General features: G+C 42.4%; 1 protein-coding gene across 1 annotated transcript in view; it reads left to right on the plus strand.

Moving 5' to 3' along the window:
• LOC136857509 (sodium-coupled monocarboxylate transporter 2) overlaps positions 1–15,367 on the plus strand; it is a 144,197-nt gene that overhangs the window by 31,900 nt on the left and 96,930 nt on the right. The window contains exon 2 of the mRNA XM_067136218.2: positions 6,655–6,870. Within this exon, the coding sequence (XP_066992319.2) occupies positions 6,655–6,870 (216 nt within the window). The remainder of the gene's footprint in view (positions 1–6,654; positions 6,871–15,367) is intronic.

Here is a 15,367-nt window from a genome sequence, read left to right on the forward strand (position 1 = left end):
CTATTCTTCTAAGACTTCATATATACTCTCAGTAAATAAGGTGTTCGAACGTTTTAAATATTTCCCTGTTTTCCCGGAAATTCCGAGTTCGATAACTGCAGTCGCTTAAGTGTGGTCAGTATCCAGTATTCGGGAGATTTTGGGTTCGAACCCCACTGTCGGCAGCCCTGAAAAGAGTTTTCCATGGTTTCCAATTCTCACACTAGTAAAATACTGGGGCTGTACCTTAATTAAGGCCACGGCCACTTCATTCCCACTTCTAACCACTTCCTGTCCCATCGTCGCCAAAAGACATACCTGTGTCGGTGCGACGTACAGAAACTTGTAAAAAAAGATAATAATACCCGAAATGAATTTATGTCACTCGGTTCCCTTGGGCCTTACACCATCCTGTCGCTAGAGACTGAAATTAAATTGAATTAAAATTGATGAATTTTTCATTTCATCTCAACATAAAAGATGGAGAAAATGAAAAGCTCTCCTCTTGGCGAGGATAATGCCATCCGAGTTATTTCTATAAACATATTGGATCTGCTCTCCTCGACAACCCATTGTTTACCTTCAAGCTAGCAATATTCAAGTTTTCTTGAGGCGTGACTGCGGCTATTCACTTGTGAGGAAAATATTATCCCGTACTCTGAAGTAAAGCATGCAGTCGTCCTCTAATATAAACGTATTTCGGTCTGTACGTTTTGAATATCAATGTTGTATGTTGTATGTTGGGTATTCAGTCCGAAGGCTGGTTTGATCCTCTGCAGCTCCGCCAAGAGCTGTCATAAATAGCCTAGGCGACACTGAAGAGGCGTACTAGGGAAATGAGGAGTGAGATAGTTTCCCGTTGCTTTCCTCACCGAACCAGCCGTTGCTATTACATAGCAGTCTGCCAAGCCCACTAAAATGAATGCACCAACCGACGCTATGAGCGATATTTTCACACCATTCATAACAGGGACTGGCTGCATAAGCAATGGTATTACTAGCATCACTCATACCTCAGTCACTTTCATAGTGTCAAAGCCAAGGATGAGACTGAGACCGGTCAATGAAAATAACACATTTGATATAGCCCATACCAGAAGACATAGTGCACTGTAAACACTACATCTCGCCAGTAAAGGCATATCAATCTTATATATGGTTTTGTACCAGTCAGGACAAATAATAGCATAAGTCGGTTTCAGTTTAACATTTGTCTGTTTTTCTAGTTATCTGTTTATCAGTGGCGGATGCTAGAATCAAGAAGCGAGCTACTATTAGACTTAGATTACCCCTTTTCGATGGTTTGGTTCAGTGAACGTCAACCCTAGCATTTTGAGATGCAGCCAATAGCCAACGGACAATCCTGCTGTGTTGGCAAGGCTGCTTCACAAGCTACTGCCCTGGCCTCTGTTACTGTCTATACTCAACACCTTATCAATGGAGATGGTAGCCTAAGGTTTAGCAAAATTAAAGTCCTTAGCAAATTAAAGTCCGGCTTTGTGGCTTTGTCCGATGGCCCCGGTTCAGTTCTCAGAATCAAACCCCTCGTACTGTTAATTTCCCTGGCTTGGAGAATGGATGTTTATAACTACTTCGCCATTCATTTCATTCTCATTAGGTCACCACCAAGCCTATACAGATGCCACACACTGTTATTATTATTATTATTATTATTATTATTATTATTATTAATAACAATAATAATAGTATTGTTATTATGTTTTTTAATTTTACATCATTATCAGCGATCGCACCCTTCGTTCACTAATTTATTACCTTCCTCGTGAGATCACTGGTGGTATCCGACCCATGATCACGTGTTGGATTCCAAACAACAAAAGGAAACATGAAAGTTTGCAGTTCATTTAGCAGACATTTTTTAGAACTTGCTTCTTTACGTCGCACCGACACAGATAGGCCTTATGGCGACGATGTGAAAGGAAAGGGCTAGCAATGGAAAGGAAGTGGCCGTGGCCTTAATTAAGGTACATTCCCAGCATTGACCTGGTGTGAAAAAGGGAAACAACAGAAAACCATTTTCTGGGCTGCCAACAGTGGGGTTCAAACTCACTATCTCCCGAAGGCAAGCTCACAGCTGCGCGTCCCTAACTGCACGGCCAACTCACCCGGTTATTTTAGCTGATTTACCTATAGAAGGAAAACTATATTACTCGTGTAACAGCAGCCCTGCAGTGTCTTCCTACTACAATGTAGATGTAAACGGTAGTGAAATACCAGGATTCTGTTATCTACTGTATATAATTAAGTCAGAAGTGTGAAGTGAGGAAGTTGTTAGTTAGCAGTGGCGAACTGACGGAGCGAAGCCTAGCACACCTATCCTCTTAGTCCCCGCACATCTTGGACATGCAGCAGCATTGCGTGCGTGGCGGGTCGAAGGGAGAGGGACGCACCGCCTGGCCTGCAAGATCAGCCTCCGATGCCTTGCTCTCAGAAACACGGGCGACGTGTTTCTCATTGCTTTCAAGACGTGTAAATGGAACAATGTGTCAGATGCTTACATTGTAATGTGCCTTATATATCCATTATTTTCGTTTGAGGTTTGGGTTTCACCGATAGGCTTGTTAGACCTAAATATACGCACTGCTTGTTTCAAACAGAATCACGGGAAATCGGTTGGAGGGATTTTCAACGAACTCGGTATTTAAATGTAGGATAAGGCCACATGGGACCTTGGCATGAAGTGGGCTTCAGAGTATATATCACACGATGTACCTCCTTTGCGACTGGTTTTGCGGGAATACTATTAATCAAAATGCTCATTTAAATATTGCTTAAAATTGACTTTTTCCGACACGTATTTGAAATATCACTGGTGATTATCTGAAATTTTCAGCCGATAACTAACTACGGAGAGTTGGTATTTTGATCAATACGACGACATTTTAAATGCTTAGTACATCTATGTACCTTTATTTTTATATGGGAAAGGAGAGATAAAAATATTAAAACTGTCGCTAGTAAAGAAGTGCATCACGGCATATGACAAGCCGCGTGAAAAGGTGCCCACCCACGAGTGTCACAACCTCAACAACAACATGAAAAGTCGTCACAGCAGCTAGTTGCAGGGCGGTAAAGGTGAGCTCGATATACTTCACTTTATGGTCAAATAATGAGGGTATACACTAAAAAGCAAATATCGCAGCACGATTCTTATTTTTAATGCCTCATCGCTGCCTAGTTATACATTGAAATCAAGAGAAATAGACAACAGCAAACTAACCTCAATAATGGAGGTTCCCCTACTCAAGTAAATGATCAAACAATACATTCGTAATTAAGCTCAGGGAGGAAATAAGGAAATAAACACTCTCTTCCAACCTCACTTCTTCTTCTTCTTCTTCTTCTTCTTTTCGTCATGGGGCCTCTTAGTTCCGAATTAGCGTCGACCTCTAAGATCTTTTGCTACCAAGTTTTGTCCTTCATTTCCATCTAGATATACCTGCTTCCTTCACAAAGCTGCAGGTTGTTCTTATTGGGCCTTCTTGGATTCCCATCTTCACTTAATTTAAAGTTATGTAACTCTCCCTTTATTTTGACACACACATTTCTACAACCGTATCCTCTGGTGTTTGCTTGGTGTAAATAAATCAGCTCCCTTCCTGAAATTTTATATTACTTGTCAGGCGGTAAGCTAGATCACCGCCCAGTTGAACGTTGGGAGTCAGGAACCAATTTCTATCAGGACTGTAAGGAGGCAACTGCACCGCATAGGCTTCACCTGCCGACGACCAACCCGTGTCTCTTTGCTGACACCTCGACACAGTGCTCAGCGACGTGCATGGACCCGGGAACAACGGTAATGGACCATGGAACAGTGACGGCGTGTGGTTTGGCCCGATGAATCCCGGTTCCAGTTGTATCGAGCTGATGGGCGAGTGAGAGTGTGGCGTATGCCTCATGAAGCTATGGATCCCGCGTGTCAACAAGGTTGTGTCCAGGGTGGAGGCGGCTCGGTTCTGGTCTGCGCGACGTTCTCATGGTCGCAATTAGGCCCCGTCGTCCGACTGCAGGGAGCGCTGACAGGTGCACGTCATGTGGACATTCTTTCAGAACATGTGCATCCCTTTTTGGCCCTAGAGTACCCTGATGGAGATGCCATGTTTCAACAGGACATATCGTCGCTCTGTGATGGCACGCAGGTGGTTTGAGGGGCACTCCAGTGGAGTTATAACTATGGATTGGCCATCCAGATCCCCAGACATTACTCCAGTTGAGAATTTATGCGTTGCTGTCGATGGGGGTATACGCTCCATGAACCCCGCACCAACCACACAAGACCAATTGTAGGTAGAAGTGTAAGGTGCGTGGGTACAGATCCTTCCAGAATGATGCCTCGCCGTTTTGAGGGCTCGCGGAGGAGCAACTCGTTATTAACTTCACATTCAGTGTCTTCCCATGACTTTTGGCCACTCAGTGTACGAAGCTGTGTTAAGTAGGTTTTATGGTATTCTGAGCCTTTATAATGCATGAAGCAATCAGTGAAGTAATTTATAAAGAAATACATTGCCGTTTCCTTTCTGTAAGATATTTCTTCTGCGGGGTTGCTAAATTGCTTATGGAACTTTTACCACCTACAGTATTGATATAATTTCCTTTTTGCTGTATCCTCATATGTAAAAAAAACATTTTATCTAAATATTTTTAACGATTAGAATTTAAGTTCAGTTAGCTCAAAAAGAAAGAGAATAGAAGCTTTTGAAGTGTGGTGTAACAGAAGAATGCTGAGCGTGAGATGTGTAGATCGAAACATAAATGAAGAGATACTGAATCTAAATGATGAGAGGGGAGCGATTTTGGTTAAATTTGACAAGAAGAAGGGACAGAATTGTAGGGCACATCTTAAGACACACAGGTCTTGTTGCAATACTGTAGTTGAGAAGAATTAAAAGTGCGTAGTGAATGGCAGTTGAATCAAGTGTGGTATCTTCTCATTAATAAATTTAGACTTTTTCACATGTTCATCATATCAAAAGACATATATACAAATATAATGGAATAAGAAAATTAAAGAATGTGGCTGGAGATGAGTGAAGGTTGAACATTTGATACGTAGGGGATATGAAAGTGGTTATGGGCTTGATATTTTTGGTTCGACGTTGTATTGGAAAAATATATCAAGAAGGGTGTTAATTTGTCAGAGATTTAATTTAGATTAATGGTTGGGTTTTGCTTTTGGTCAATGTCAATAAATAAGTTTTCATGAATATTGAGTGATTTGCCTTTGTTACTGAAACAGTTTCCATATCTTGGTCGATAGTAGAGGAATAATGTCTGTAATCGGTCATATGTTCTCATTTCTGATGTATTTAGTCTTAATACATTGAGCCATCTTGTGGTGACTTTAACAAATTTTCATCAAAGAACTTTGTAATATATAGGCCTATTTAACCATCTTGTGGTGAATTTATGAAAATTTCATCCGTGAGCTCCAATATTTTGTTTTTAATTGTCTCAATGATAATTACTAGAGTGATGATATTTCTTTCAAATGTGTTTGTGTGCTATTAATCTTAATTAAGTGTTTTGTGCTGAGCCAAATAATGCCCACTTTTGTTTGATAAATAATCTTTTTAGATTATAATCTTCCAATGTATAAAATTTAATATTTGTTTGTTCGTCTCCAATGAACTCAAAAACTATTGGACGATTTCGCAGAAAATTTCGCAATTTATTCTTATTACCTCCGAGAGGATTTAGGAAGTTGTTAGACCCAATGATGAGTAATACCAAGGTTGTATTGACCTTGACGGACAGATTTTCGCTAGGCGCTTTACTCTGTATAATGATAGTCCGATAAGAAATGGAGGATGAGAACACGCCACCATGTTTTATGAAGTACCTTTTCTTCTAAACCACCCGAGCAATTTTAACCAAACTTGGTACACTTATGACTTACTATCTGGAGGCAAACACTAGCATCCCTAGGGGTGGGTGTGGGTCGCATATACAATTAATACAAAACAGTGCTTAATCCGTAGTTTTCGGGGTCGCTATGATGAACAGTGACACTCTGAATGTCATTTAAGTCCAAGTTTAGCCTCCATCGGTATTAGGAGGAGGGGGGAAAATAGGTGAACAACAATATGTCCAAAATTACCGTATTTGTGTTGAGACCACAGTTTTCGGGGTCCCTGCCCCAGTGACAGAATGTTATATATCATATCTATTGCGCGTAGCGTATATAAATACAGTTGTAACTTACTTTTATTATTTGCTTGAAAGGGTCAGATACTTTCCTAAACATCTGGGCTGCCACAAGGAAATAGCTTAACGCGAAATTAAAAATTTCAAGTACAAACTTAAACAAAGAACAATAAGTGTACATTTACAAAAGTGTTCGTAAGCTATCAGTCAACGTCACAATAAATAAATCTACAAAAGTTCACTTCAAACAGTTAATACAAATCTTAAAAGTAAACATTCAAAGAAAGTGCTCGAGTAGAACTGGGTACTACAGCTAGTATTGTGTATTGGTTAGGTGGTTGATCTATATTTTTTCTCGAGTTAATAGAGGATGTTTGCCCAGTTGTACTACCTCTTAAAATACCTTACTACAGTACAGTGGTCTGTTGGCCTCTCAAGTGTGATTCACTTACAGGACATATATTTGAGCAGCCAAGGCTGTACAACTTAATGTGATTGTTATATTTCCAGGACTACCAACGGTACACTAGAAGAAGGAATGATGACGGGGTCTCTATACTTCGGCTGGCTGGACTACACCTTGTTCACACTCATGCTGGTGGTTTCTGTGGTGGTAGGGACCTGGTTCGGGGTTTGTGGTAAGAAGAACAACATAGCGGCTGTCGACTACCTTATGGGAGGGAAGTCGATGAACATCTTCCCTGTCGCCGTGTCATTGGCCGCCAGGTAAGTCATTGTTCGTATAATCACACTAACGAGGTTATAATAAGTGTTACAGAACACTTCATATCGTCGCTGTTTCAGCAAAACCTCGCATCATGCAATGCTGTTCCTATTCATTATCCTCCTTAAGATTGGTCACGTCTCTCGGCAGTTCATCAGAACAACTTTCCTTGTGTTCATTTTCCTATGGTAATGTGTAATATGACGACGAGTTCTAGTTCTAGTTTCATATTCCTATCCGGCATTCGGTCATTTTAGGTTTCTTCTTTACTGACCTCACATCAGTGTTGGAAATGCTCATTTCCATATAATTCTCGCAGCAATATTTTGAGACCGAAGTTTTCAGCACAGTCTGTCATTCACACCAAGCCAACGACATAGACCAAACTGCTTTCTACACAATCCCTCCCTGCCATGTTATGAGCTACCTGTCATTAAATTATCCATGTATGCTATGAGCGTAAAAGGTGAAGGATTATAGCCTTGTTCAACTACTTTCAACCAAGAACTTTTTATGCAGCCCAATCGCCAAAATAAATGGTTCTCGTTTCTTGTAATAACCAACTCCCCATCCATAATCCTCTAGTATAACTAACATGTTTTATCTTGTAGACATCATATGGGCTTATGGGCTTATGTCATGTCAAGAAAACAAGGTGAAACTCTTTACGTTTCATATGGGTATATACCAGTTATATCCCTCCACTCCTCCCAGACCGATTCAGATGGTGCCGTCTGCTCCCGCTTCGAATGTTAGCGCTGCGCCGCGTACGGTGAGCCACCCGGTGACCAATGAACGTACCACTTACACTCGTATTACTAAGTTTTCCTCGTGAACAGTCGAGATTTTCTTCTGAACACGTGGAACAAAGTTCTCTGCGAAACGTAACGGTTTTACCTTGTTTAATTGACACGGCATAAGCCCAAAAGCCCATATCACGTCTACTAGTACGTGCCGCGAAAGCATCAGTGTAAACATGTTCTGTCTTGGTACTCTGTCATACGCCTTATCCCGATCTACAAAACGGTTTCAAGGCATAAATTAACAGCGTGTGTTTGTGTAAGCGAAAGTGTCTCTAAAACCTAGTGTTTGTATCAGTGAAGGAAGAGATAAAATATCAGAGTGATATACAATGTTTTGATGGTGATAGCTTGCAATTTATGCTGATACTCACAGACAGTGAAGCGCTATTTTCTAGATGTATGTTTTGTAACTATTGGTCATGGGGCTCACTAAAAATGGTAGTGGAGTCCTCGTTGTCGTTTTCACAATGATTTTAGTTTCATTCTAGGATTGTTGAATGTATATAGGGAGTCTTCCAGCAGTTGTAAATATTCATCAAGTGTGTAGCTATCTTATATGTATTGTGTGGTGAGGAAGTGCTTATTTCCAGATCATAGTTAGATCTGAATATAGATGGTTTATTTTCAGTTAGTGGAGACGCTATTGGAGAACATAGGTGCAGTTCCTACCCACTTATTCATTTTCAGAGTGGTTAGGTATCGAATCGGCAGAATACAAGTTATTCTATTATTATTATTATTATTATTATTATTATTATTATTATTATTATTATTATTGTTGTTGTTGTTGTTGTTGTTGTCACTAGCATCATTTTTTTGTTTATTCACTCACTTTGAATTTCATTTCATTGGAAGTCGCGATGTGACATTTACATTAATTGTGGTAAAAATTAAATAATATTTTGATCAATATAATTTTCTGAATGTTACAAATAACGCCCAAGCGTGAGGCGATTGAATTATTTCATTATTTTATTTATTCATATGGTATTTATCTTACAATTTTCACCCAACACTAGAGCAATAGTTAATGATCCATCACAGCACGTAATCAGCGTCAAAGCGTTCGCCGGATACGTCCCCATCCAATAATTTTAGGCAGTTCAGTTATAATATTGTGGCAGAGCCCAACATTTTGGGGTTGCGCGATTAGCTAACTGACTTAGCTTCTGACTTCCCACCCGGATGGTCGCGGTTCGAATCCAGGCCGATCCTGGATTGAGATGTCCATCTCAAAAATGACTTGGCATCAGGACGGGCAAACGGGCTTAAGTCCCAGTCGACATCAAATTGAGTCTGGATGGCTGCAGAGACCCCAAAAGTAACTGGGATAGCCTGAAGAGGGATAGAGCAAGTTCCACCCAATCGCCCCACAGCGAACCACCACCACTATTGCCATCGCCATCTTACCTAGCCTATACTCTAACCAAACCCATCAAACCTAAACCTCCCAACACCAAACAACAGGAAATCCGAAAAAAAAAAACTTTAGCCACTCAGCCCACCACCTCACAAACCACTCAAACCGACGAACAGCCAGGCTCACCCAAACCCAATCCGCACACTGTATCCGCAGCTCGGCAGGTGCATTTAGCAACCCAAACTACAGTCCTCCCCAAGGTTCGAACCAGAAACACCCCCCCCCCAGAAAAAAAGAAACAACAACCGCCTCTCACTGGTCATAATGTGTTATAATTGCCTTCAACTGCACCATTCAGACGCAAAAATGAAATGAAATGAAATGGCGTATGGCTTTTAGTGCCGGGAGTGTCCGAAGACAAGTTCGGCTCGCCAGATGCAGGTCTTTTGATTTGACTCCCGTAGGCGACCTGCGCATCGAGATGAGGATGTAATGATGATGAAGACGACACATTCACCCAGCCCCCATGCCAGCTGAATAAACCAATTATGAATAAATTTCCCGACTCTGCCGGGAATCGAACCCAGGACCCCTGTGACCAAAGGCCAGCACGCTAACCACTTAGACATGGAGCCGGACTCAGACGCAAAATGCAAGAACGACACTCGCTGCAACAGATTTTTTAATCATCGCCATTGCCTCGGCAATCACGCAACTTCGTATCCTGACTGCCCCTTCTTCAAGCAGACCATAAGGGCACATTGTTCGAGACGTCAGCTCCAATCAGTACTGAAACCTCAATATGAACCTCTCCCGTCCCTGCTAACACACATAACTACTCCCCCCTCCATCCCCCATACACTCCCTATCGCAAGGAACCTCATCTCCCAGCCCCACTCTACTGTACACATAACACCTAAAGTCCCTACTCTCCCTTCTAACAAACTCCTGGTAACCCGAGACGACCCAACCCTCCCCAAAATACTGTATGCTGGGGCTGTACCTTAATTAAGGCCACGGCCGCTTCCTTCCCATCCCTATGCGTTCCCTGTCCCATCGTCGCCAAGAGACCTACTAGCAAAAAAAAAAAAAAAAAAAAAAAAAAAAGAAAAATACTGTATGCCCCTACAAACAGCACCACCCTCATCCGCTCATCCTAGCCTTCAGAAACGTGCCAGAACGGACCAAAGGTTCCTTCCTGTGTTCGTTAAGTAGCCCCACTCTCTTGCAAACCACGCACCGATCCATTGGTAGCAGCGAGCTTAGCTTGGACCTCACTGAGGTTCTCCAGCGCTGTAAGAAGGATCTCGACCGTGCGCCCGGAGCATTCGCCTTGTAGAGGACTCTGCAGGGGTCTCCTTACTCGAAGTATCTGGAAAGGCCGGCCTCGCTAATTAAGGCAAGCCGGATTGAGGGGTCACGTGAGCTCAGTCGTACACGTAGAAGTGTTCTACCAGTGAGCGAAACAGTGACAGCATTGCGGAGTGAATGCTGCTGTGAGTGAAGCGACAAATAGTTCAGTTAAGCAACGTGGGACCCAAGGTAGAATATTGCTGTGTGACTGTGAACGTGGTACCGGGTACGCATTTGTGTGACTGTGTTGCGCGCGTAAACTGTGGACTCTGTGGCCGTGAACACTGTACAGTGAGTTGAAAAGGGTAAAAGTTGCAGTTACAGGGGTGTGTTCAGTGCAACGTTTTTAGCTCGGAACTGAATAGCCAGTGCAACTAAACTGCGTGAACACAGACTGATTGTGTGACTGTGTAATTGTATAGCAATGAGTAAACGCTACCCGCCTACACGCTACAATTGCTATTTCATCAAACAAGTACGACGGTTAGAACTTTAATATGGGCAACTATGAAATTACAACTGGTATAACAGAGATACATTTTACCAAGTTTTACTGCCCTTCAAAGTAGTCACAAGCATTGTGTACAACCCGTTGCCAGCGATGTGGAAGTCGTAGGATACGTTTAGCAGCACCTGTTGTGTTGATAGTTCAAGTGGAGCGGTCTACTGCCTGACGAAACTCTAGAACAGTTCTGAAGCGAATGCCAAGAAGTGGTTCCTCATTCTTAGGAGGGCCGATGACCTTCGATGTTAGGCCCCTTAAAACAACAAACAAGCATCATTCTTAGGAATCAAGTCAAAGTCACAAGTATGGTGGATGGTACAGCAATTCCCAGCCCCATTGTCCGAACAAATGTGCCGGAGCTTGCGCTGTGTGCGGCCTAGGGTTGTTGTGCAAAATGATGTGTGGATTCTGTAGAAAGTGCTACCGCTTCTTTTGCAAAGTTGGTCGTAGGTTGTGTTTCAAAAATGAACAGACCGGGCGAGTTGGCCGTGCGCGTAGAGGCGCGCGGCTGTGAGCTTGCATCCGGGAGATAGTAGGTTCGAATCCCACTATCGGCAGCCCTGAAAATGGTTTTCCGTGGTTTCCCATTTTCACACCAGGCAAATGCTGGGGCTGTACCTTAACTAAGGCCACGGCCGCTTCCTTCCAACTCCTTGTCCTTTCCTATCCCGTCGTCGCCATAAGACCTATCTGTGTCGGTGCGACGTAAAGCCCCTAGCAAAAAAAAAAATGAACAGTAATACCGCTATTGGCGGTCTGCTGTGGAGGAACGTAATTCGTTACGATAACATAATTACAGTCGTACACGGGAATAACCATTTTCACACGGCGGGGGTTCTGAGGAACTTTCCATCTTCGTGGTGACCGGTAATGACGTAATTGATTCGACTGGCGTTTCACTTGTGGCTATGTCTCATCCACTCATAGCACTCCAAGTGGTTACGAGCAGCGTCGTATCGTAACAATTCCTGCATTTCTCTGAAATCACACGGAACCCATGGTGATGTACTTTTTCTCATGCCCAGGCATTCCTTCAGAATGTGAAGCAGAGTCGTATTCGCTAATCCGGTGTCTCGGACCAGCTCACAAATCGTACGGCGTCAATCAGTGTCCAGTAGCGCGGCAAGAGTGTGAGCTTCTTCTTCACTAACACTAGAATGACCTGGCCGACGTATGTCTGCCACATTTTGGCGTCCCTCGCTGAAGGCTTTCACCCACCGTGCCACTGTTCTGTAAGGCAATGCAGATTCTCCGCAAGCCTCTAGGAGAGCTTGATGACACTGTCGTGCTGTACGACATTCAATCTTTATCCAACTCTTTTGTTCCTGTTTCGTGACAACACTACCTTAGACCGCCACTAACACGAGGCTCTGTCCGCATGCGCGTGGTGTGAGAAGGGAGACTCTATGTGCTCTGAGGTAAGGTAGGTATGTAACTAACGTGCGCTATCAGCGACGTTGTTAGGTCTCATTGCATGCCATCTCTAAAGCAGTGTTGCCACTACTAAAGTTCCAAACTTCGTAATGTCACTCTTTATTCAGACGTTATGACAACAGTGAGGTTTCTAATGAAAACTGGCAGCTGTAGACTTGTTTTCGAGTACACAACTGTGTTAAACCGTTAAACACTTAATTTAAATATAAGCTTGTTGTAAGAGAAAAGCATCAAGAACCTGCTGAAAATTATATGAAATCAAACATTTCCTTTGTATATTCAATGAAGTAATTAAAAGCCTTTATTCTGAATATTTCCAATTTCAAGCCAAAATGCGTAAAATATAACTTGTACGCACACTAGTGCGTAAAACTAGGTCATTTCTAAACTGAAATTAGTATCGGGAAGTCACTACTATTATCCGTGTAGGAAGACTATGTTGCGGTGGACGGTCACGAAATAATAGACAGATAAACAATTCGGTTTATTTCAAGAACATTATTATTATTACTGTTATTATTGTTACTAGAAGAAATTCTCCCAATATTGGAAGACGTTAAGCAAATAACTCAAACAATTCTTCTCTGGGTTTTCTTGTTGTTCCAATAGGCTTTCATTCTTTCCGGGAAGATTCGTTTACGTTCTCCCGATCACTTTGGTCTGTACTGCTCTTGTTGTGGTTGCTCTGATGTCGCTTCGCAATTGTTTACTTTGTGTTTAAAGACGTCTCTTTCTAGAACGTCTGTTGAACTTATGTTTGCGATTTTGAGGTCCTTTCAAAGCTCGTTATGCAAGGGTGATGAGTTCTTAACTGAGGTTACTTAAACTCTTATCCTTTATGTCAGTCGACTTTCTGGTAATCTAGTGAGATGATCAAATAATTTATTTCGTTTTTAATGCCAATTTCAATATTTGAGAAAGTTCCTGTTGTTCTGATTTCTTGCAACCTGTAAACGTGTAGGGTATACCCTACTTCTAAGATTTTCCTAATGATCTTCATCTCTTCTTTTTTTGATGTCTTCAAGTTCTTCTTTACTGTTGAGTGCCAGTGTTTCACTTGCGTAAAGACTTCTTGGTTTTATGACTGTATTGGAATGCCGAATTTTTACATGTCTTGAAATGAATTTTTTTAAACAATTTGGACTAGCCCTAATGCTAATTTAATTTTTGAAGACGAGTTTGTTGTGAGATCTTTTCAGGGCCTGTCAGTTCGATAAATTCTCCGAGGTATTTAAAGTAAGGGACGATGTCAATTGTACCATAGTTTGCCCTCAGGCAATTTATATGTGTCTTTGAATGTAAGAATTTAGTTTTCTCGAACGATATCTGTAGTCCCACCGTTTATGCACTTTCCTTATCTCGAGCTATTTAACGGCAGTCTCCTCATCCTCTGTTAGTATCACCAGATCATTTGCAAAATCGAGATACGGTATGTAGAGGTTATCTTGCGTTCTTCCTTCCATTCTTCTTTAACCTTGTCTAGAACGAGGTTGAACAGAATAGGAGAGAGTCCATCATCTTGTCTAACGCCTGTTTGAATGCCGAAGGGTTCTAATATTATTATTATTTCATGTATTTCCTACGCACCGCCTTGTACCTGGGCCACACTCAATATACTAGGGAATGAGAGTAATAATAATGGCGTGTGGCCTTCAGAGAGGTCTGGTGCAGGTCTTTCAATTTGACGCCGATTAGGCGACCTGTCCGTCTGTGAGGAGGGGGCCCTTCCTAGGATTTTTTCTAATGCTTAATACAACACACACACCCAGCCCCCGAGCCATCAGAATTAACCAATGAAGGTTAACATGCCCGACTCAACTGGGAATCGAACGCGGGTCTCACTGGACCAAAGGACAGAACGCTAACCGTTTAGCCATCCAGCCGGACGAGAATTAGAGTGGGTGAAGCTTTATCTGGCCCTGTAATATTTAAGAGGGAAATTCCTCAAGGTAGTATTATTGGATGTTTATGGTTTCTTATATATATATATATAAATGATATGAATAAAGAAGTGGAACTAGAAGTAAGACTTTTGTGGATGATGTTATACTGTATAGTGTGATAAATAAGTTAAAAGATCGTGAGCAAATGCAAGATGACCTCGATAATGTGGTGACATGGGCAATAGGCAAATTGTATGGTGATAAACGGGCTTAAAGGTCAGGTTATGTTTCACAAGTAGGAAAAGTCCTCTCAGTTTTAATTACTGCGTTGATGGGGTGAAAGTTCCTTATGGGGATCACTGTAAGCTAAATAAGGAAGTATCTTCATGGGGATAATCACATAAATGGGATTGTAAATAAAGGGTACAGATCTCTGCACATGGTTATGAGGGTGTTCAGGAGTTGTGGTAAGGATGTAAAGGAAAGGGCACACACGTCTCTGGTAAGACCCGAGCTAGAGTATGCTTCCTGTATATGGGACCCTCACCAGGATTACTTGATTCAAGAACTGGAAAAATCCAAAGAAAAGCAGCTCGATTTGTTCTGGGTGATTTCTGACAAAAGAATAGTGTTACGAAATTGTTGCAATGTTTGGGCTTGGAAGACTTGGGAGAAAGAAAACGAGCTGCTTGACTAAGTGGTATGTTCTGAGCTGTCAGTGTAGAAATGGCGTGGAATGGCATTAGTAGACGAATAAGTTTGAGTAGTGTCTTTAAAGTCCGCCTCTGTGGTGTAGTGGTTAGTGTGATTAGCTGCCACCTCCGGAGGCCCGTGTTCGATTCCCGGCTCTGCCACGAAATTTGAAAAGTGGTACGAGGGCTGGAACGGGGTCCACTCAGCCTCGGGAGGTAAACTGAGTAGAGGTGGGTTCGATTCCCACCTCAGCCATCCTGGAAGTGGTTTTCCGTAGTTTCCCACTTCTCCTCCAGGCAAATGGCGGGATAGTAGCTAACTTAAGGACACGGCCGCTTCCTTCCCTGTCCCTTGCCTATCCTTTCCAATCTCCCCATCCCCACCAAGGCCCCTGTTCAGCACAGCAGGTGAGGCCGCCTGGGCGAGGTACTGGTCATTTTTCCCATTTGTATCCCCGACCCAATGTCT

The sequence above is a fragment of the Anabrus simplex genome, chromosome 1, assembly GCF_040414725.1.
Source record: "Anabrus simplex isolate iqAnaSimp1 chromosome 1, ASM4041472v1, whole genome shotgun sequence".
Lineage (NCBI taxonomy): Eukaryota > Metazoa > Arthropoda > Insecta > Orthoptera > Tettigoniidae > Anabrus > Anabrus simplex.